This window comes from Nerophis ophidion, linkage group LG06 (assembly GCF_033978795.1).
Source record: "Nerophis ophidion isolate RoL-2023_Sa linkage group LG06, RoL_Noph_v1.0, whole genome shotgun sequence".
NCBI lineage: Eukaryota > Metazoa > Chordata > Actinopteri > Syngnathiformes > Syngnathidae > Nerophis > Nerophis ophidion.
In genome coordinates this window covers 74,041,187-74,064,430 of record NC_084616.1, presented here as the reverse complement: position 1 = coordinate 74,064,430, position 23,244 = coordinate 74,041,187, and the positions used below count along the sequence as shown (strand labels likewise).

At 37.2% G+C, this 23,244-nt stretch overlaps 1 protein-coding gene across 1 annotated transcript in view; it reads left to right on the top strand.

Annotated features, from left to right (window-relative positions):
* The window catches only part of casp9 (caspase 9, apoptosis-related cysteine peptidase), a 28,348-nt gene extending 6,064 nt beyond the window's left edge, over window positions 1-22,284 (top strand). Inside the window, exons 4-11 of the mRNA XM_061904822.1 lie at window positions 1,423-1,497; window positions 4,547-4,626; window positions 6,668-6,844; window positions 13,845-13,934; window positions 14,014-14,161; window positions 14,230-14,415; window positions 18,849-18,958; window positions 21,608-22,284. Coding sequence (XP_061760806.1) covers window positions 1,423-1,497; window positions 4,547-4,626; window positions 6,668-6,844; window positions 13,845-13,934; window positions 14,014-14,161; window positions 14,230-14,415; window positions 18,849-18,958; window positions 21,608-21,709 — 968 coding nt within the window. The 3' untranslated portion in view covers window positions 21,710-22,284. The remainder of the gene's footprint in view (window positions 1-1,422; window positions 1,498-4,546; window positions 4,627-6,667; window positions 6,845-13,844; window positions 13,935-14,013; window positions 14,162-14,229; window positions 14,416-18,848; window positions 18,959-21,607) is intronic.
* The last annotated feature ends 960 nt before the right edge of the window (window positions 22,285-23,244 follow it).

Sequence of the window (23,244 nt, the reverse complement as noted above, 5' to 3'; positions counted from 1 at the left end):
TTACTAACACATATGTTCACTTCCTGTCCTCAATTTGTACACAATTTAAATCAAATCATTCTATATACAACAGTTCTTCCTCATAAATAGTTATGTCAGTCTATTTATTCTTACTTTTTTTTTTTTGTATTTACAAAATAATAATTTTTGCTGTCAATATCACGTCAGGGTCTGAAAATGACCTACTGTACGTGTTTGCAGGGTTTTAAAAAAAATCAAATAAAACTACATGTTGTCAATTGTTATGGTGAAACTAAAAAATGTAGTATCAAGCAAAAGTCCATTCAGTCCAGAAGTTCACCTTTAAATGTGAAACTAGTATGTGTTATAAACTCATTACATGCAAAGTGAACTATGTCAAGCCTTAGTTTGTTCTAATTTTGATGATCATGGCTTACAGTTTTTAAAAACCCCAATTTTCTTACATTTTCAATTCAAGGTTTTCATCAACTGTACGCAATAATTATCAAAATTGTATCAAATGACAGTTCGGAATAATAAAATTTTTTGCTGTCAATATCACGTCAGGGTCTGAAAATGACCTACTGTACGCGTTAGCAGGGTTTTAAAAAAAATCTAATAAAACTACATGTTAATTGTTATAGTGAAACTAAAAAATGTAGTATCAAGCAAAAGTCCATTCAGTCCAGTAGTTCACCTTTAACTGTGAAACTAATATGTCATATAAACTCATTACATGCAAAGTGAACTATGTCAAGCCTTAGTTTGTTCTAACTTTGATGATCTTGGCTTACAGTTTTTAAAAACCCCAAATTTTCTTACATTTTCAATTCAAGGTTTTCATAAACTGTAAGCAATAATTATCGAAGTTGTATCAAATGACAGCTCGGAATATAATGAGTTGCATGCTATGACCCAATCTCATATATTAGTGACCCTTTGTCATATATTAGTTTCACCTTGTAAATCTAACCTTTGCAGGATAAACATATTATTTGAGTTTCACCAGTATACTGTGTGTCAACAATGTATTTATAATTGCAATCTTTGGTTATTAACAAGGAACGCACATCCCACAGATTAAATGAAATGGTTCAGGAATATGACTGCTTCCCAGAAGCAAACCCCCATAATCTTGCTTAATTGCAAAAGCAATTCCATCCATCCATCCATTTACTACCGCTTATTCCCTTTGGGGTCGCGGGGGGCGCTGGTGCCTATCTCAGCTACAATCGTGCGGAAGGTGGGGTACACCCTGGACAAGTCGCCACCTCATCGCAGGCAAAAGCAATTAAGCAAGATTAATTATTGTCGTGATCACAATATGCCGTCACTTGCTCGTGAGTCACATTTACTTTATTTAAAATTTGCATTTTGCACATAGAATACGTTTCAAAATGCATGTTTAAAATGGACATTTACATTGTGACATTAATATTACTTTTTTCCATGCCTGTGCAGCATCTGCAGTGGATTTCCAGAAGCAAATGAATGCTACTAATACCACTGTCCATCCAATGCAGACGCCCACATTATGTAAGTCACTGGCTAGTATACAGGACTGTCTCCGAAAATTAGAATATTGTGATAAAGTCCTTTATTTTCTGTAATGCAACTAAAAACATGAAAATGTCATACATTCTGGATTCATTACGCATCAACTGAAATATTGCAAATATTGGAAGCATGTAGTGCTCTAAAATGTCTTGGTACACAGCTGCATTGAAATTCCCACAGTCAGCAATGGTTTGGGGAGCCATGTCAGCTGCTGGTGTTGGTCCACTGTGTTTCATCGAGTCCAGAGTCAATGCAGCTGTGTACCTAGATATTTTAGAGCACTACATGCTTCCATCTGTTGAACAGCTCTATGGAGATGATGATTTCATTTTCCAGCATGATCTGGCACTTGCCCACAGTGCCAAAACCAGCAGTAACTGGTGTACTGACCATGGCATTACTGTCCTCCATTGGCCTGCCAACTCCCCTGACCTGAACCTCATAGAGAATTTGTGGGGTATTGTGAAGAGGAAGCTGAAAGACACCAGACCTAATAATGCAAATGAGCTAAAGGCTGCTATTGAAGCATCCTGGGCATCCATTACACCTCAGTAATGCCACAGGCTGATTGCCTCCATGCCACGCCGCATCGATGCAGTAATCTGTGCAGAAGGATTCCCAACCAATTACTGAGTGCATTAATTGACATTTTAAAATGTTTTGTTTTATTTTGCTGTTATAAATCTTTTTTTTTTTACTTGGTCTGAGGAAATATTCAAAATTTTTGAGATAGGATTTTTGAATTTTCTTAAGCCGTATGCCATAATCAGCAATACTAAAATAATAAAAGGCTTACAATATTTCAGTTGATGTGTAATGAATCCAGAATGTAAGACATTTTCATGTTTTTAGTTGCATTACAGAAAATAAAGGACTTTATCAGAATATTCTAGTTTTTCGAGACAGTCCTGTACACTTTGACAAGGTTTGGATGATTGTTTGTGGAAGTATTATTGTAGCAAAATTATTTTCAAATGTGTATCTCAGTCTGTGTGTGTAAGTGAAGTTATGTGTGTGTGTGTCTGTATATCAATCTGTGCATGGGTAATCTAATTCTTGGGTGTATGTACTCATGTTTTTGTCTCTCTGTAACCCGCCTTGCCTTTCCTTATACTCACCACTAGTCGGCGCCTTGCAGCCACTCACTCATTGTTGCTGTTGAAGCCAAGAACACTTTTCATCACTTGCTGTAAATTAAAGTTCATGTTTTAGCAGCAACTTAGCGGTCAGAATATTTTTTTTTTTATTGAAATAGGTGATCATGTAATGACACAGAGGCCAAAATGATCATGTTTACTCTGCCGGATGTTTACCTAAATGTGATTAATTTTCACTCATATATGGGGAGAGCCCTGCCTCTGGACAGACAGATATATATATTTTTTTTACACAGAAAGTAATTATAATACAGACAGGAAACTTAAAACACACGCACACACACATTGATAAACAGACACACTCATTAGTACAGTGTTTTTCAACCACTGTGCCGCGATTGTCTGGTGTGTCATGGGAGATTGTTATTTCACCTAATTGGGTTGAATATATTTTTTGCAAACCATAAATTATCCGCAAATGTGCCGTTGTTGAGTGTCAGTGCTGTCTCAGGCTCGGCATCGTAACCGTGTAATACTCTTCCATATCCATAGGTGGCAGCAGATAGCTAATTGCAATGTAGATGTCGGGACCATGGTTTGTCGTGATCACAATATGCAGGAGGTAGGTAAAAAGGTATCTAACACTTAAACCAAAAACAAACAAAAGTCGAGTGCCGCTAAGAGAAGGCATTGAAGCTTAGGGGTGGCATTGCAAAATGAAATAAAACTGAACTCACTGCAAAGTAAAGACGGCGTGGCGCAGTGGGAGAGTGGCCGTGCGCAACCCGAGGGTCACTGGTTCAAATCCCACCTAGAACCAACCTCGTCACGTCCGTTGTGTCCTGAGCAAGACACTTCACCCTTGCTCCTGATGGTTGCTGGTTGGCGCCTTGCATGGCAGCTCCCTCCATCAGTGTGTGAATGTGTGTGTGAATGGGTAAATGTGGAAGTAGTGTCAAAGCGCTTTGAGTACCTTGAAGGTAGAAAAGCGCTATACAAGTACAACCCATTTATCATTTTATTTATTTAAAACAGAATGCTGGACGACAGCAAAGACTTACAGCGTGTGGAGTAGATGGCGTCCACAAAGTACATCCCGTACATGACATGACGATCAACAAAGTCCCCGCAAAGAAGGATAGTGACAACTTAAATAGTCTTTATTGCTAAAACAAAGCAGGTGCAGGGAATAGCGTTCAAGGAAGACTGGACTCTCACGGTTTTGTTAGATTCACTATGGATTGGACTTTCACAATATCTTGTTAGACCCGCTAGACATCCATTGCTTTCGGTCCCCTGACCACATATGCGGTCCTCTCCAAGGTTTCTCATAGTCATCATTGTCACTGTCACCGGCGTCCCACTAGGGTAAATTTTTCCTTGGCCTTATGTGGGCTCTACCGAGGATGTCGTTATGGTTTGTGCAGCCCTTTGAGACACTTGTGAAATATTGATTGATTGATTGACATGAAACTGCTACAGGAAAATACCTGCAATAGAGGAAAAGCCCCCAAAATAAGAGCGCAAGACAAGAACTAAAACACTACACACTGGAAGACACCAGAAAACTCAAGTCGTGGCGCAATGTGACAGGTCGTGAGAGTACTTTGAGACGAGCAATAGTGATGCATGCTTGGTTATGGTTTGAATTCATATCCAACACTTGTGAAAAAAACGTTTTATTGTCAATATCGGCTACTGAGTTTCATTGTTTTATGTTTTCTGCTGGTGGTGTGGTGTGCCTCCGCATTTTTTCGATGAAAAAAATGGGCCTTCTCTCAAAAAAGGTTGAAAAACACTGCATCAGTACACCCACTTGTGAATTGGATTACAGACGCACATGTTGAGATACATGTTTTCAACTGATTTTGCGACAATAATACTTTCATAATTGTTTTACATTTTGTATCTAACACATGTTTTTGACGCAGCACCCGAGAGGGAGATGCTACAATCTCAAACCCAGGCCAGGGCTCGCATGCAAGGCAGGACACGACGGGATAGCCTCCAAGTGAGTATCACACATCGGTGGCTGCAGAGACACTTTAGCGGACTATATGTGTATATATATATATATATATATATATATATATATATATATATATATATATATATATATATATATATATATATATACACATACATAGACACACAAATATACAAGTTGCTCCGGAGTATAAATCGCACCTGCCGAATACGCATAATAAAGAAGGAAAAAAACACCATATTTTTTTTTGTATAAGTCACTCCAGGATATAAGACGGAAATGCATAATAAAGAAAGGAAAAAAACATATATAAGTCGCACTGGAGTCTAAGTCGCATTTTTGGGGGAAATTTATTTGATAAAATCCAACACCAAGAATAGACATTTGAAAGGCAATTTAAAATAAATAAAGAATAGTGAACAACAGGCTGAATAAGTGTACGTTATATGAGGCATAAATAACCAACTGAGAAGGTGCCTGGTATGTTAACCTAACATATTATGGTAAGAGTCATTCAAATAACTATAACATATAGAACAGGGGTCGGGAACCTTTTTGGCTGAGAGAGCCATGAAAGCCAAATATCTTAAAAACGTATTTCGGTGAGAGCCGTATTATATTTTGGTAATACTTTGATATGGGGAACATATTCACCATTAATTAGTTGCTTATTAACATGCAAATTTGTAACATATTGGCTCTTAATTAGTCATTTTTAAGTACTTATTAATGCTTTTTTCTGCACGGCCTTATTTTACAAGCAGTAAGCCATTAACTAAGAGTCTTCCCTTATAACCTCAGAATTATTGCTTATAAGTAACCCTAACCCTTATATGGTCCACTAGTGTCCAAATAACTCTTAATTAAGTCTTTGTTACTTAGAATATGTTCCCCATACTAAAGTGTTACCAATATTTTTTAACACTGAATACAACTAAATGTGCGCATTTTTAAGTTAGACTAACATTTTTGGAGTATAATAAGTCTCTTCTTCTTTTTAAAAACATTGTTATTCTGAAGCTAACAAATAATAAATAAATGAAATACTTCTTACCATTAATGCGACTTCTTGGATTGATGGAATAAAATGCATGAGAATGTTTTTAATTTTGAACGTTATTTTTAACCCTGTGATTACCAGCGGAATCATTTATTACTTATCGTGTTAAGCAATGTCAGCTCAGATTTATCAGAGAGCCAGATGCAGTCATCAAAATAGCCACATCTGGCTCTAGAGCCGCAGGTTCCCTACCCCTGATATAGAACATGCTATACGTTTACCAAACGATCTGTCACTCCTAATCGCTAAATCCCATAAAATCTTATACGTCTAGTCTCTTACGTGAATGAGCTAAATAATATTATTTGATATTTTACAGTAGTGTGGTAATAATTTCACACATAAGTCGCTCCTGAGTATAAGTCGCAGCCCTGGCCAAACAATGAAAAAAACTGAGACTTATAGTCCGAAAAATACGGTATTTATATATACTTATACGTCCCATGTTGAGCTGTCACCGAAACTGTAATTGACCAACTTCACCACTAGGCTGTGCTCTACATATATATATTGTACTTTATTCCAATGAATGCAAAAGAAAATCCATAAATTTGGATACCATGAATTGATTAACGTGGACCCAGACTTAAACAAGTTGAAAAACTTATTCGGGTGTTACCATTTAGTGGTCAATTGTACGGAATATGTACTGAACTGTGCAATCTACTAATAAAAGTATCAATCAATCAATCAAAGATACAGTGAAGTTGTCTACAACCCTCATTGAATTCCATACCCAAGCAGATTAAGACACTGTTAGATAACAATGGTGCTCACATTAGATATTGACACCAAGGACAAGATGTACTCACTTGACTGTGTATGCCAGCCATCTAGACAGTAACGGGGGTGTGCGTACAGTAAATCTATACTGCTATACAAGCTGTGCGCTTACTATTTCTACCATTGTATTCTAAGAAGCTCCAACTTTTGGGGGATACTGTTTAGTGCATGCATATCTTGCATTTATGTTAATGCCTATTCTTATGTTTTTTTGCACGGCAGAGCTACAGAATGGACACCAGCCCGTGCGGACATTGCCTCATCATTAACAATGTGGATTTTGAGCCGCAGACTCAGCTGAGTTGCCGTCTGGGGTCCAACATCGACTGCGAAAAACTGGAGAGAAGATTTAAAGCGATGAACTTTATGGTGGAAGTCAGAATTAACCTGAAACAAAGGGTAAGGCAGTAAGTTGCATAATTGGCCATGACGCAGTGGCATGTGATTTTTACAAATGCTGTAGGCGGGGGCCTAGCATGTAATTTACAAGACTCAAGAAGTGCCCTATGCTAATGCATGAATTTGGTTGAAACCATCTTTTAAAAACATGTATAAAAAGTTTAATTAGGTGTCAAGTTCCAGCACTGATAACATCTATTAAACAGACAAGAAGCAAGGAATTAAACAGAGACAGAGTTCAATTTAGATCATTGAGGAGAAACGTCTGGGCTCTACTCTTTGTACAGTCTTCCACCACGCTCTGACGAAAAGTCGCACGCCTCCTCTTTTATTTGGACTTTCCATGATTATGGCAACAACTGTTTCTAAAGGAAAGGGGTCGTAAACAGCCGTCGCCTTTGGTTACAAAACACTTCAAAGAAAAGGTCCCTGGAGCTGGGTCAGGTCCTGTTTCCTCTACGCTTTGTAGATCTCGGGTCAAGACAAAAACTTCCTGTTGGTTGCAATAGATCAAAGAAACTGACACCTTCATGTCGTTTCCCATCCTACACAGTGGAGTTTTACAAGCCGTTTGATTGGTTGGATCAAAGACAGCTTTTGTCTGCTCGCCGGGAACTCATTGAAACACAACGTTTTGTGATAACGTAGATAAAATTATTCTGACATTAGGTTTTTGACTCTTAGGAACTGGGGTTAACATTTGTATCGAGTAGGGCTGTAACAATTGATCAATAGATCAATTTATATTCCAAAATTTGAAGCATATCGATTTGTGCTTTCCAAGTTTGTCTTCCAAAAGATAGGTATCGATGCGAGGTCGTTTTAAAAGGGAATCGATCGATTTTGTGGATAACGGTGCAGGAAAAGGAAAACAATGGATTTAAGAAAGACAAACTTTCAATTAAGTTTTGCACGTTTAATGATAAGGACTTAAAATGTTAAATATGTTTGCATGTCTGTACCGTCATCAAAACAAAAGCAGCAGATACCTACGGTGGACAAAAATGGTCGTAACAAACGCAAACGCCAAAAGACAATATGAGTAGTATAAAGAAGTGCAGGAGCGCATACCAGTATGGAGTGAAAAATCCCGCATTTGGTAGTCTGCATCAGGTATTGTTCAACAGTTTGATTGCTTGGGGGGAAAAAGCTCTTGCTCAATCTGGATGTGCGGGTTTTGTGCAATACTTTCTACATGATGGCAGTATAAAAAAAGAGCGCATTGGACGAATGTGTTTTATCCTTAACAATACTAATGGCTTTGTGTATGCTGTAGATCAGTGTTTTTCAACCACTGTTTGGTAACAAATGTGCGGCAGCAGTGTTTATGGATCTAACAAAAGCATTTGACACAATAGATCACAATATTTTAATCAAAAAACTACAACGATGTGGCATCAGAGGTTTAGTTTTAAATTGGATAAGAAGTTATCTAACGAACAGGAAACAATACGTGAAACTATGCGAACACACTTCTACAACGCTACATATAACCTGTGGTTTACCTCAGGGATCAATACTAGGACCTAAATTATTCAATCTCTATATAAATGACATTTGCAAAGTTACAAGAGATTTAAAGGTAGTATTATTTGCGGATGATACAATAGCGTTTTGTTCGGGAGAGAACACACAGAGGATAATACAAATAATAACAGAAGAAATTAACAAATTTAAAAAATGGTTTGACAAAAACAGACTATCATTGAATCTCAGTAAAACTAAAATAATGCTATTTGGTAATAATAGAAGAGAAAGTCAAACACAAATACAAATAGATGGAATAGAAATTGAAAGAGTAAATGAAACCAAATTTTTAGGTATTATGATTGATGATAAATTGAACCGGAAATCTCATGTAAAAAATATACAACATAAAGTAGCAAGAAACACGTCAATAATGAATAAAGCCAAATATGTTCTAGACCAAAAATCACTTTACATTCTCTACTGCTCACTAGTGTTACCATATCTGAGTTACTGTGTAGAAATATGGGGAAATAATTACAAAAGTACACTTCATTCACTAACAGTGTTACAAAAACGATCAGTTAGAATAATACATCATGTTGGATATAGAGAACATACAAACCCTTTATTTATTGAATCAAAGATACTGAAATTCCACGTCATAGTGAAATTGCAAACAGCTAAAATTATACACAAAGCAAACTATTACCTGCTTCCCAAGAATATACAACAATTGTTCTCAACAAAAGAGGAGAAATATAATCTTAGAGAAAAATGTAATTTGAAACATTTGTACGCACATACAACACTTAAGACCTTCAGTATATCAGTATGTGGAATTAAATTATAGAATGTATTAAGCAAAGCAATCAAATAAAGTACTAATATGATCCACTTCAAGAAACTCTTTAAACTTGAAGTGTTTACAAAGTACAAAAAAGAATAACCAACATAAACATTCTGAATTTATTCACCCATTCATTCTTTCATTCTCAAAATAATCTTACTTATCTCATCGTATGGAATTAAACTTACTTCACCAACTATTTATTTATTTATTTTTATTGTGATTACTTATGGAGTATATTGTGATTACATTGAGAACAGGAAGTTAACAAAAGTTTTAGCAACTGTTATGTAAAAGAAAAGGGGGAAGGATTAGATAAGCTCTGCTTCTTCCTACTCCTTTTCGAACATGTTGAAAAGAGGAACTGGAAATTTTGATGTATCATGTTGTATGCTTGCATGTTCGAAATAAACTTAAACTCAAACTCAAACTGTGCCACGGCACACCTGATATAGTCTGGTGTGCCGCGAGAGATTATCTAATTTCACCTAATTGGGTTAAAAATATTTTTTGCAAACCAGTAATTATAACCCGCCAATGTGTCGTTGTTGAGTGTCTGTGCTGTTGAGCGTTCGGCAGCGTAACCATGTAATACTCTTCCATATCAGTAGGTGGCAGCGGGTAGCTAATTGCTTTGTAGATGTTTGTTGTGATCACAATATGCAGACAACAGCGGGAGGCAGCGTGCAGGTAAAAAGGTATTTAATGCTTAAACCTAAAATAAAGAAAAGGCGAGTTCTGCCAAGAAAAGGCATTGAAGCTTAGGAAAGGCAAAACAAAACTAAAATTGAACTGGTTGCAAATGAAACAAAAACAGAACGCTGGACGACAGCAAAGACTTACTGCGTGTGGAGCAGACAGCGTCCACAAAGTACATGACATGACATGACATGACAATCAACAGAAGGATAGCGACAACTTAAATAGTCTTGATCGCTAAAACAAAACAGGTGCAGGGAATAGCGCTCAAGGAAGACATGAAACTTCTACAGGAAAATACCAACAATAGAGGAAAAGCCACCAAAATAGGAGCGTAAGACAAGAACTAAAACAAGAAACACAGGGAGACAACAAAAAACTCCAAATAAGTCACAGCATTATGTGACAGTACTTTGAGACAAGAGCTATAGTCATGCATGCTTGGTTTTGGGTTGAATTCTTATCCAACACTTGCCAAAACATCTTTTTATTGTCAATATCAGCTATTGAGTTAACATTTTTTTAAGGTTTTCTGCTGGTGGTGTGTCTCGACATTTTATCAATGGAAAAAAATGTGCCTTGGCTCAAAAAAGGTTGAAAAACACTGCTGTTGATGTGTGGGGGGGAGGGGAGAGGGGCCCGGGGATCTTTTCAGCCGTCCTCACAAACCGCTGCAGGGCCTCCCGATCAGCAGCAGTGCAGTTTTCAAACCACGCTGTGACGGCACTGCTGAGGACTCTCCCAATTGTCCCTCTGTAGAAGGTTGTCGGTTACTTTTTTACTATTAGTTATGCAAGATTTTATGTACTTCTATTTATTTATTTACTGTATATTCATTTTATTTTTTCTAATAATCTTCATATGTCTTGCTTGTATTTTATTATTTATCTCTACTCATGGTTCTTAATATTTCAAAAGTTCCATCCATCTATTTTCTACCGCTTGTCCCTATTGGGGTCGCGGGGGGTGCTGAAGCCTATCTTAGCTGCATTCGGGCGGAAGGCGGGATACACCCTGGACAAGTCACCATCTCATCGCAGGACCAACACAGATAGACAGACAACATTCACACACTAGGGCCAATTTAGTGTTGCCAATCAACCTATCCCCAGGTGCATGTTTTTAGAGGTCGGAGGAAGCCGGAGTACCCGGAGGGAACCCATGCAGTCACGGGGAGAACATGCAAACTCCACACAGAAAGATCCCGACCCGGGACCTTCGTATTGTGAGGCACATGCACTAACCCCTTTCCACCGTCAAGCCATTTTTTAATTTTTTTTATTTTCCAACGTTCCTCAGATGAGCCATCTGCCTAAGGCATGGGTTTCAAACTCTGGCCCGCGTGCCAAATGTGGCCCGCCGTGTAATTTCATTTGGCCCTTGAGGTAATATCAAATTAACATTAGACCTGGCCCGCCGGTGTAACGCCGCATTCACCACTAATACTCATACTCGTCAACCCTCCCGATTTTCCCGGGAGACTCCCGAAGTTCAGTGCCCCTCCCGAATTTCTCTCGATTTCCACCCGGACAATAATATTGTGGGCGTGCCGTAAAAGCACTGCCTTTGGCATTCTCTACATGTCGCCACTTCCGCTTTTCCTCCATACAAACAGTGTGCCAGCCCAATCACATAACATATGCGGCTCATTCACACACACAAGTGTATGCAAAGCATACTTGGTCAACAGCCATACAGGTCACACTTAGGGTGGCCGTATAAACAACTTTAACACTGTTACAAATATACGCCACACTGTGAACCCACAGCAAACAAGAATGACAAACACATTTCGGGAGAACATCCGCACCGTAACACAACATAAACACAACCCAACAAATACCCAGAACCCCTTGCATCAATAACTCTTCTGGGACGCTACAATATACCCCCGTGCTACCACCAAACCCCGCCCCAACTCAAACATGCCGCCGTAAAGAGGCATTCAATTTGTATTTTTATTTTATTTGATAAGCCATTGATATTTTTTTATTATTATTATTTAAAACTTGATTTCGCATGTCACTATAAAGTTATATAAGCCTTGCTTGGTCAGTATTCAATGCAAATCTTTTTTGGTTCCCTATTAAAGGATTATTTTGTTCAACCTCGGCCCGCGGCTTCGTTCAGTTTTGAATTTTGGCCCGCTCTGTATTTGAGTTTGACACCCCTGGCCTAAGGGGTTATCGGGCGTGTTGTGGGGGCACTTTTGTGTCAGCCTCCTGGTGGCCATGGTCTGATGATCTCCTGGTGCAGATGGCTCCTGTGATAGTGTTTACTCACCTGTCTCCTCTGTAATCAGTCATGCAATCATTTGTCCGTATAGTTGCATATGTGTGTGTGTTTGTGTTTGTGTTTGGTATCTGTGTGCGTGCGTACTATCTGTTATAATGAGGGATATTGGTCACCAAGGTATTGTTTTTAACTCTGTAAAGCACATTGCGTTGCATTTCTTTTATGTATCTAAAGCGCTTTATAAATAAAGTTTGTTTGATTGAAGTTTGAGCAGGGGAGGTGGGCTTTCCGCAGAAAGTAGAGGCGTTGCTGGGCTTTCATTGGAATGGAAGTGGTGTTCTGAGTCCTTTTGATTTTTTATGGACAAGGAAGTGTGTCTGCTTTAAGATCGTCTGTGGTCGATAATAAATTTGTTTTTTGTCCACATTGCGTAACGGGTTTTTGTGGTTGCACCAGTTCCTGTACAGTATCTTGTCTCCACACTGTTGTGTCATCGGGGAATTTAATAATGTAGTTTGAGTTGTGTACAGTAGTGTGTTAGGAATGTGACCAAATTAAAATGGAAGAAGATAAACATATTTAAGTACTCAAGTAAAAGTAATATGGCTCTTATGAAGGCAGACCAACATTTAATGTTTCCTCTGCCAAAAAGTATTGTAGTTTCTTAATGAAGCCTCAGCTTGACGCTCCTCTATATTCTCCTGCTCCCGCTCGCTGCAGCAACAACAAACAAAACTCCAGACGCTCCTATTCGTTTTGTATCGTTTACTTGTGAACTTAATCCTTCACAAACGTAAAACAATAACGGCGTGGGAACAAATGAATGGCAAAATAAAGCGAGTTTGTTCCAGTAAGAAAGAGTTAGAAAAAGTAAGAGTAAGGTAAAAAAAAAACTGTGTGGCTCAATTCCACCATACCTGACTGCTATTACCCATAATTTTGTATTACCACACAGATCCTTCCGCCATATATACAATTAAACAGTTACGTAATCTTCACTGTATTAAAGCTGTATAAAACAGTACATCATCAAATTATTCAGACAAATGCAATAATTACAAATAAAGTGTACCTTATAATTATTCTAAGCATGCAATATATACATTTTCGTATCATGCAAATAAAGTAAATAGGCCCATTTTGGCTGAATAAACATAAAGCACCTTCCATAAAATATAAATTAACTTAAATAGCATTTAGGCTCCTACATGTATATTGTGTGTCTATTTATTTTAGTTATTAAAAAAAAAGAAGAATCTGTGTGTGTATGAGTACTTTTTGAGCACATCTAACAGTATTACAATGATATTCATATCCGTGATCATTTTGGTCACAATAACTGTGATAAAACATTTTTATATTGTTACATCCCTAGTATGTAGTTATCCAGGTGGAATGAACCATTTTGCATATTTCATGGGGGTTGTAGGCACCCTTTCACATTTTTTATTTGATTCTCATTCAAAAATAAGGTTATAGTTGTTTTATCTTAACATTTATGTCATTGTTTTTTTTTTAAATAAATATTTAAATTACAGAAAACTTATCTTCAAGCGTTATAAAAGCACTGGGGGCCCGCTGGGCTACAACAGCCCCACTTTCCCTTCCACTTCGACGCCTTTGGGGGGTGGGAGACCAAAATTGAGCGAAAAGCACAAACAAAGTTTAGGAATACAAAAGATGTTGCTTCTTTTTGTGTTTTTTTGAATGTCACAATTTAAATGTTAAAAAGTTCTCACCATTTTACAGAAACTCAAGCACGAATTGTCAGAGTTATCGAAAAAGGACCATTCTCCATATGACTGTTGCGTGGTCATAATTCTGTCTCATGGGACCGAGGTGAGCGTTCGATTGTGGTTTCCTCGTCTATTTCCTCTGACTCATTCAATTTTGCTGGCGTCATACGCATTAATTACAGGTGAGTCACAACAGATTCCCCGGTGCTGTCTATTGTGTGGATGGACAATACGTTCCAGTTCAGAACATCACAAACTACCTCAACGGGAAATTCTGTCCATCCCTGCAGGGAAAACCCAAGCTTTTCTTCATCCAGGCTTGCGGAGGAGGTGACCAACTAAAGAACTGGAACCTCTCAGTGCTAGCATTACTTCAACATGCCCTTTTTGTCTTCAAGGGGAAAAAGACAGAGGCTTTGAGGTACCTGATGAGTTTGAACCAAACAATAGCGGAGAGGATGACCAGATGGACGCCATCCCCACATCGTCCAGCAGCGACTCTCTGAGCATGTCTGATGAACCTGACGCCAGAGCCACACTGCCCACTTCGAGTGACATTCTGGTGTCCTACTCTACTTTTCCTGGTACACGTAATGTGTAATTTGTTATCATTGTATTGGCTGCAAACACACTTGTGGTTCAGTACTATGGTTTAAAATCCCCCCCAAAAAATTAGGAACACCCATTTTAGTGCAGTTTGCTTTGCATTCACACATGTATTTTTGTCATGGGACCAAAGATTGCATAGTAAAGAACATATACAGTATAGGCCAAAAGTTTGGACACACTCATTCAATGTGTTTTCTTTATTTTCATGACTATTTACTAGAGATGCCCTATAATATCGGACTGCCGATATTATCCGCCGATAAATGCTTTAAAATTTAATATCTGAAATTATTGGAAGCAGTTTCAAAATTATTGGTATTGGTTTCAAAAAGTAAACTTTATGACTTTTTAAAACACTGCTGTGTACACGGACGTAGGGAGAAGTGCATAGCGCCAATAAACCCTAAAGGCACTGCTTTTGCTTGCCAGCTCAGTCACATAATATGTACGACTTTTCACACACAAAAGTGAATTCAAGACATACTTGGTCGACAGCCATACAGGTCACACTGAAGGTGGCCGTATAAACAACTTTAACACTTAAACAAATATGCGCCACACTGTGAACCCACCCCTAAAAAAAAGAATGGCAAACACATTTCGGGAGAACATCCGCACCGTAACACAACAGAAACACAACAGAACAAATACCCAGAACCCCGTGCAACCCTAACTCTTCCGGGACGCTACAATATACACCCCCCGCTACCCCTTACCCCCACCCCACCTCAACCTCGCCCGCCCACCCACACCCAACCCTGCCCACCTCAACCTCCTCATGCTCTGTCAGGGAGAGCAGGTCCCAAATTCCAAGCTGATGTTTTCAGGCATGTTAAAAAAAATAATGCACTTTGTGACTTCAATAATAAATATGGCAGTGAGTTGATTTATTTTTGGAAAACCTTGTTACATTGTTTAATGCATCCAGCGGGTCATCACGACAAAATTAGGCATAATAATGTGTACATTCCACGAAAGCATATATCGGTATCGGTTGATATCGGAATCGGTAATTAACAGTTGGACATATCGGATATCGGCAAAAAAGCCATTATCGGACATCTCTACTATTTACCTTGTAGATTATCACTGAAGGCATCAAAACTATGAACGAACACTTGTGGAGTTATGTACTCAACAAAAAAAGGTGAAATGACTAAAAAGATGTTTTATATTCTAGTTTCTTCAAAATAGCCACCTTTTGCTCCGATTACTGTTTTGCACACTCGGCATTCTCTCGATGAGCTTCAAGAGGTAGTCACCTGAAAGGGTTTTCACTTCACAGGTTTCATAGTGTTGATGCCTTCAGTGACAATCTACAATGCAAATAGTCATGAAAATAAAGGAAACTTGGCCCTCCGCCCAATTGTAGCTGAGATAGGTGCCAGCGCCCCACCCCCCGACCCCAAAAAGGGAATAAGCGGTAGAAAATGGATGGATGGATGGACATTGAAATGAGAAGGTGTTTCCAAACTTTTGGCCTGCATTGTACATAAACTAGGGCTACTTGATTTTGAGAAAAAAAATGTAATTGGGATTTTTATATGCAATTATTTACTTTAAAAATATTTGGCTTTATTCTGAAAGACTCAGAGCTTTTGTCGAAATTATGCCCTTAAACTGAAGAAATTGCATTTGATTAGTATACATATTTTTAGTACCATGAAAAAAAAAGTACATTTTGCAGTAAAAAAAAAACATGACGGACAGAATTTTTTGGGCAAATTTAATGGTGGTTTTTACAGCATCTTACTAATACTACTAGCGAATGGAAAAATGGTACTGCTGTTTTTTACAGTAAAATTCTGGCGTCTGAGATTCCAGTTTTTTTTAATCGTAAAATATATTGTTATTTTAACAGTATACAATTTGTTGGATGAGTAGCTTTAAAATCACCGAAAATGATTCCCAGGCGCGGCCACCGCTGCTGCTCACTGCTCCCCTCACCTCCCAGGGGGTGATCAAGGGTGATGGGTCAAATCCAGAGAATAATTTCACCACACTTAGTGTGTGTGTGACAATCATTGGTACTTCAACTTTAATTTGACATCATAAGTCAAGCAGATCCATCCACTTTCTACTGCTGCTCCCTCTCGGGGGGCGCAGGGGTGGCTGGAGCCTATCCCAGCCGCATTCGGGCGGAAGGCGGGGTACACCCTGGACTCAGTTAAACAAGATGTCAAATGAGGAAATGCAGTGCGACATCATCACAGGCCCAACACAGATAGACAACATTCACACTCACATTTAGTGACCATTTAGTGTTGCACACCTACCTAACCCCAGGTGCATGTCTTTGGAGGTGGGAGGAACTTTATTGGCATATAATATTTCCAATATTTTGCAGGCCATATAAAATGACGTGGCAGGCCAGATCTAGCCCTCAGGCCTTGAGTTTGACACATGGGATCTTTAACAACTTCTAACTATGCAGAAAACGGCACAGATGATCTAAATTACAACGTAATATTTTATTTTGTTACCCGTACGTGCTCTCCTGGTTTAGTTTACAGTTTGTGGTTTGTGCGAGGAGTGCTAAACAATAGTAAAGGCTATTTGATTTTAATGCAATATCTGTTTATATTTTATTAGTATTTTCCTCCCAAAGTATGTTTATTGTCAGAATTTAGTAAAACAGAAAAAAGAACATAACATAAACAAACACTTACGTATTGCACTTTAATCCATTTTCAAAAAGCAAAAAACGCTTAAAAGAAACAAAAGCGTGTTATTATTATTAATTGTTATAATAAAATAATGATTCAATGTAAATTGTATACCTGAATATGTTTCTAATTTTGTGTGAGTTTTATTTTGAAATGTAATCCATCAATCAATGGCTTACATTAATGTTAAAATAAAATGAGCATTGTACATTTCAAATAGTAAAAGATAATCTAAAATCACTTTAATGATAACACTGTATACCATATTTTTCGGAGTATAAGTCACTCCAGGATATAAGACGGAAATGCATAATAAAGAAAGGAAAAAAACATATATAAGTCGCACTGGAGTAAAAGTCGAATTTTTGGAGGAAATTTATTTGATAAAACCCAACACCAAGAATAGACATTTGAAAGGCAATTTAAAATAAATAAAGAATAGTGAACAACAGGCTGAAAAAGTGTACGTTATATGAGGCATAAATAACCAACTGAGAAGGTGGCTGGTATGTTAACCTAACATATTATGGTAAGAGTCATTCAAATATCTATAACATATAGAACAGGGGTCGGGAACCTTTTTGGCTGAGAGAGCCATGAAAGCCAAATATTTTAAAAACGTATTTCGGTGAGAGGCGTATTATATTTTGGTAATACTTTGATATGGGGAACATATTCACCATTAATTAGTTGCTTATTAACATGCAAATTCGTAACATATTGGCTCTTAATTAGTAATTTTTAAGTACTTATTAATGCTTTTTTCTGCATGGCCTTATTTTACAAGCAGTAAGCCATTAACTAAGAGTCTTCCCTTATAACCTCAGAATTATTGCTTATAAGTAACCCTAACCCTTATATGGTCCACTAGTGTCCAAATAACTCTTAATTAAGTCTTTGTTACTTAAAATGTGTTCCCCATACTAAAGTATTACCAATATTTTTTAACACTGAATACAACTAAATGTGCGCATTTTTAAGTTAGACTAACATTTTTAGAGTATAATAAGTCTCTTATTCTTTTTAATAACATTGTTATTTTGAAGCTAACAAATAATAAATAAATGAAATACTTCTTACTATTATGCGACTTCTTGGATTGATGGAATAAAATGCGTGAGAATGTTTTTAATTTTGAATGTTATTTTTAACCCTGTGATTACCAGCGGAATCATTTATTACTTATCATGTTAAGCAATGTCAGCTAAGATTTATCTGAGAGCCAGATGCAGTCATCAGAAGAGCCACATCTGGCTCTAGAGCCGCAGGTTCCCTACCCGTGATATAGAACATGCTATAAGTTTACCAAACAATCTGTCACTCCTAATCGATAAATCCCATGAAATCTTATACGTCTAGTCTCTTATGTGAATGAGCTACATAATATTATTTGATATTATACGGTAATTTGTTAATCATTTCAAACATAAGTCGCTCCTGAGTATGAAAAAACAATGAAAAAAACTGCGACTAATAGTCCGAAAAATACAGTAATCTTTTTTTTTTTTTTTTTTTTAGTTTGGAGTTCGTATTTTAATTTCACTAAATAGTAAGCTACACTGTATTTAAAATATTTATCATTATTGTGTTACATTATAATAAATATGATAATTTAACTATTAAATTCAGTTTCCTCAATTATTGCTGATTATGTTAAAGTTAGCTCCTGTTCACCAGTGCATTTTTACAGTTATGTTTGGACCAAATGATCAGAAGCTTTTGTGACCAATGTTCCCTAACAGGCTTCGTGTCCTGGAGGGACACTCAGTCTGGTTCATGGTACATCGAGACGCTGGACCGCATCCTGGAGGAAAATGCTGCTGCCCATGATTTGGTCTCAATGTTAACCATGGTGAGCTTCTCATTATGTGTAATTATGCTAAGTAGTAGTGATGTGCGTATCAATACTACAATATAGATACCGCCGATACCAAATTTGTATGCTCTGATATCGATCCTCAAATCAATATATCGATACTTTTGATACTTAAGTTCAGCGGTGTCCAAACATTTTCCACCAAGGGCCGCATACAAGTCAAAGTTTACAGGGGCTATATTGATTTTTTTTTTTTAATTAAAAATATGTTAAAAACAGTCAGGTTTTTTTTGTAGGTGACTAAGTATATTTTTTTACTAATTGTTAGTTAGAACATCTCAGCTTTTTCTCATTACATACCGATTAGTCTTCTCTTTTTTCTTACATTTTTACTTTAGTTTTTTTCCCATGTAAGAAGAACAGAATAAAATATATATTTTAAATATATGTATATAAAATATATATGGGAACATCTCTGCGCTGCTGATCCGCCTCCGCTTGGGATGGTTTCCTGCTGGCTCCGCTGTGAACGGGACTCTCGCTGCTGTGTTGGATCCGCTTTGGACTGGACTCTCGCGACTGTGTTGGATCCATTATGGATTGAACTTTCACAGTATCATATTAGACCCGCTCGACATCCATTGCTTTCGTCCTCTCCAAGGTTCTCATAGTCATCCTTGTCACCGACGTCCCACTGGGTGTGAGCTTTCCTTGCCCTTACGTGGGCCTACCGAGGATGTCGTAGTGGTTTGTGTTGTAGTTTGTGTAGCCCTTTGAGACACTAGTGATTTAGGGCTATATAAGTAAATGATAATAAATGATAAATGGGTTGTACTTGTATTGCGCTTTTCTACCTTCAAGGTACTCAAAGCGCTTTGACACTACTTTCGCATTTACCCATTCACACACACATTCACACACTGATGGAGGGAGCTGCCATGCAAGGCGCTAACCAGCACCCATCAGGAGCAAGGGTGAAGTGTCTTGCTCAAAGACACAACGGACGTGACGAGGTTGGTACTTGGTGGGATTTGAACCAGGGACCCTCGGGTTGCGCACGGCCACTCTACCACTGCGCAACGCCGTCCCCAATCAAGTAAACATTGATTGATTGATTGATTGTCATTGTACAACGAAATTGCAAGCAAACTAATTTGGTGCAAATTTATATTAACACATAAGAACATGGTACTCGGATTAACACATAAAATAGATAAAAATACCAAGCACACAGCTACACTGCAAAATGTCAGTCTTCTAAAACAAGAAAAAAAATACAAAAATGAGGGGTATTTTACTTTAACTAAGCAAAATTATCTGCCAATAGAACAAGAAAATTTGGCTTGTCAAGACTTTCCAAAACAAGTAAAACTAGCTAACCTCAATGAATAAAAAAATACCTTAAAATAAGTATATTCTCACTAATAAAAAGTGCACTTTTCTTGGTAGAAAAAAATATGAGACATTTTCCTCAATATGTTGAAAAATATTCCTAATTTAAGTAAATGCTAGTGGCATTATCTTAACATAAAGAAATAAATTATTACTTTAAAAAAGTACTTTTATACTCTAGAGAAAATAATTAAATAACAATAACACGATTGTCTAAATACATAACCTTGTGTGTCAAACATTCTGCTTTTATGAAAACATAAATTTTCAGATACACATTTAACCGTGTTAATTATGGTTGTTGTCATTTTCCAAATTAATTCCTAAGTTAGTATTGTTTTATTTTTTATTAACTAATTCAACTTTGTTAACGTTTTATGTATATTTTATTTATATTTTGAGAGATTTTAATATTTTAGATACTGGGTGTTTTCCGCATACTGAAAAGTCAGGTTGGGGGGGGGGGCTTTATGATATTTTTTTTGTTTATTATATAAAGACACTAGTTTGGTGACTAAGTATAATATTATTAGTTTCGAAAGTTCCGCTTTTTCCCATTACATTCTTTTTTTTCACAGTTTTTTCTTACATTTTTACTGTTGTTGTTAGATACATATGTTATTTAAAAATTCAAAATTTTAGCTGACATTTTAGGTTTTTTTGCATAAAGTATCGGTATCAGATTGTTATCTCCGGTACCTGTCATGTCTTGGTGATCATGTTTAGTTTGGCTATGTTCTGTTTGGTTTTTGCATTGTTTTTTCACTCCCTGCTTTGTTTAGATCACAACCCATTAGTTTTCACTTGTCCTCATGTCACGCACCTGATTCATTTGGACTCATGCACCTGTTAATTACCACAGCACTATTTAAGCCTGTAGTTGCAATGCAGTCAGCCTGGCGACACCACCCTCTACACACCCTTGTTATTCATCCTGATGATCCATGCTGCTCTTTTTCATGCTTGTTCCTTGTCACAGTAAGTGTTTGTTTTTTTTGTCCATAGTTCTGCCTTTGTGGTAGTTTTTGTTTTCATAACCTCCGCTGTGAGCGCCTTTTGTTTATACCCTTTGTTTTTGTAGTACTTTCGCGTTAATATTAAAAGATGTCATTACCTTCACGCCATGTCCGGTCCAGTCGCTTTGCACCACGGGAAAACAAACCGCACCCTAGTCCACTTTATGACAATGCCAAACTAAATTTTAGAAAATCTGTGGTATCGCACATCACTACTATTTATTTGGACCATGCTTATTGGATGAACCATACATACTTTGTCTTTCTTTTATTTCAGGTCAACAACGAAGTCTCTCAAAACTCTGCAAAGGGCTACAAGCAAATGCCAGGTTCTTTTAACTTCCTCCGCAAACATCTTTACTTTCAAACCCCGCGCTAAAACTCACTTTGGCAAAACAAACCAAAACTCGAATTGTCAATCACATTATAGCCATAATTCACTCTGTACTTTTCAGATGCTTTCTAAAAAAATTTTTTTCAGGCACAGTGTCGTTTTTACCAGTTCAGGGCAGTCAAATTTTGAAATACAATCTGCACTTAAACGTCGCAATCCTTGCCAATTAAAATAGCTTTTTATGACAACCGATTTTTACGGAGCTGGAATAGTACGCTTCTGTTGTCGTGCTGGGAACTTTGCAAAATAAAATCTCTAAAACAACACAACTTTTTCAAAAAACTTGGGTTTTGTTTTTTCAACATTGGGTGAGATTTCACATAGGGTAGGAACATTTACAAAGTACATTTCTATATTTCTTGATGTTTTTTCACCTCTCCAACCTGTTTTTTCATCAAAATACCCACCAAACAGACTTTGGTGCTTCTTACTACTTCTTTTTAGACATGTTGAATTGTGCAAGTGTAATAATGTAATTTTTTCTATTGCTATTTTTCTGTATTTCTGTAAATGATTGTGGCTCCAAGCAGTCAAAATTAAACCACAAAACAAACATTGGACTTTTATAAAGTTTGGTCAGTTCAGGCCTGTTTATGCCAAGTTGTGTCCCAATCCCTTATCCTCATCTGGTTTAACATGTGCTTTTATGAACGACTACTAAGTCAACTTTTAAATGGGACAAGACCTTTGGTTACTCTTCATTTTTCTCTTATTTAGCATCCAACATATTTCAATACATTTTAAAGTGCATGCACAGGTACATTTGCCGCAAAAACTAGGGATCGATACAGAATTCGGTACTTAAAGAGTTACCGACGTATTAAAGTACTGATTCATGGAAAATTAAATGGTGCCGTATTTCCATACTTTTGCTGCTTGTGACGTCAAGTCCAGCCGCAAACACTCGGCAGGGAAACAATCACTCAAGCAGCACCAAGGAAGAGTTTTTTTTTAACAAGTATATCTTAAATTTTGGGCCACTCTAACATTACACACAGTTTGAACAGTGACACTTTGTTTGAATATAGGGAAATAAAACACTGTACTTTAATCAAGTGATTTTTTGGTAATATTACAATTTATACGATTTATTTTGCTGTCATTGTATATATTATACAACACAATTTAAAGTTTAAAGCGATTGTAGCTGAGATAGGCACCAGCACCCCCCGCAACCCCAAAGGGAATACGCGGTAGAAAAATGGATGGATGGAGCACAAAGTGCAAACCATAATAAGCACATATATAAAATCAAGTACAAAGGAAACAAATACTATTTCAGCCATACACACAGCCAAACTACACAAAATAATTGTGTATGTAAGTGATTGCATGCCTAAAATATGCTGTCATCCTAAAATAAGAGTAAGTAAAATAAAAGAAAGAATGCCTGATAGGAAACACTCTAAAGTAAGGCTTCACTCTCCCAAAAATACGCTGGTTTGATGAGCATTAGCGATTTTACATGGCAATTTCAACACCCACAATTTTGTAATGAAAACTACAACTTAAGATGCATG